At 47.2% G+C, this 792-nt stretch overlaps 1 protein-coding gene across 1 annotated transcript; it reads left to right on the top strand.

Annotated features, from left to right (window-relative positions):
* Positions 1-7: 7 nt before the first annotated feature.
* On the top strand, positions 8-726 carry LOC107734065 (protein CROWDED NUCLEI 4-like; the record flags this gene model as incomplete). Its single annotated transcript, XM_016545931.1, has 3 exons — positions 8-52; positions 131-424; positions 505-726. Coding segments are annotated over exons 1-3 (558 nt in total), but the record flags the coding sequence as incomplete, so codon positions are not given.
* Positions 727-792: the final 66 nt, after the last annotated feature.

Genomic DNA, 792 nt, shown 5'->3' with positions numbered 1-792 from the left:
GATGGAGCAGATGGAAACGCTTCCTGTTAAAGTGGATGAATTGCACAGACAGGTTAGAGGAACTGCATATCATCTTTGCTAACTTTCTTTGTTTCTACATGGCTTAGTCTCATCCATTATGGTTTCTCAGGTGTGTGGTCTGTCAGAAGAGCTGAGTTCTGTTAGAGAGGAGAGAGACACTTTGATATCCGCTCAGTCCAGTGTGAATGAAGACAATCAGAGACTGAAAGATGAGACGTCTAAAGCTCAGGGTCAGCTGCTGAAGATGGAGAGTGATCTGGTTGATGCTCAGCTGGAGGAAGCAGAACTGAGCCAACAGCTCACAGAGACATCAGAACGGCTTCAGAACATCCAGACAGATCTCCAGCACGTCACACAGGAGAACAGCACACTGCTCACATCATTAGAGGAGGCCACACAGAAGGTCCGTTCACACTTATCACTACACACAGTCCCACTAACTGCCAGATTGAGTGATTTAACACTGTTGTTACCGTGTTTCAGTCGGTGCAGTTGAGTGCAGAGCTGGAGTCTGTTCGTGGAGAGAGAGATGTGCTTTTGTCTGAGAAGATGGAGGAAGTTCAGAGAGACCCAGATGAGATGGAGAAGCTGCGGCACACTATCAGCTCAATAACTGAAGAGCGAGAGCAGCTCCAGGAGATTCTACAGGGCCTGAGAGAAGAGAGAGACCAGCTCAAGAGAGACATGGAGGAAAATGTGGAGATGGTGAGCACTTATTCCTGAAGCCATGTCAAACATGATGATCTCAGCCGACAACAGACCTTTTTTAAA

This window comes from Sinocyclocheilus rhinocerous, unplaced genomic scaffold (genome assembly GCF_001515625.1).
Source record: "Sinocyclocheilus rhinocerous isolate Xijiao unplaced genomic scaffold, SAMN03320098_v1.1 scaffold33416, whole genome shotgun sequence".
NCBI lineage: Eukaryota > Metazoa > Chordata > Actinopteri > Cypriniformes > Cyprinidae > Sinocyclocheilus > Sinocyclocheilus rhinocerous.
This window is presented reverse-complemented; position numbering and strand designations above follow the sequence as displayed.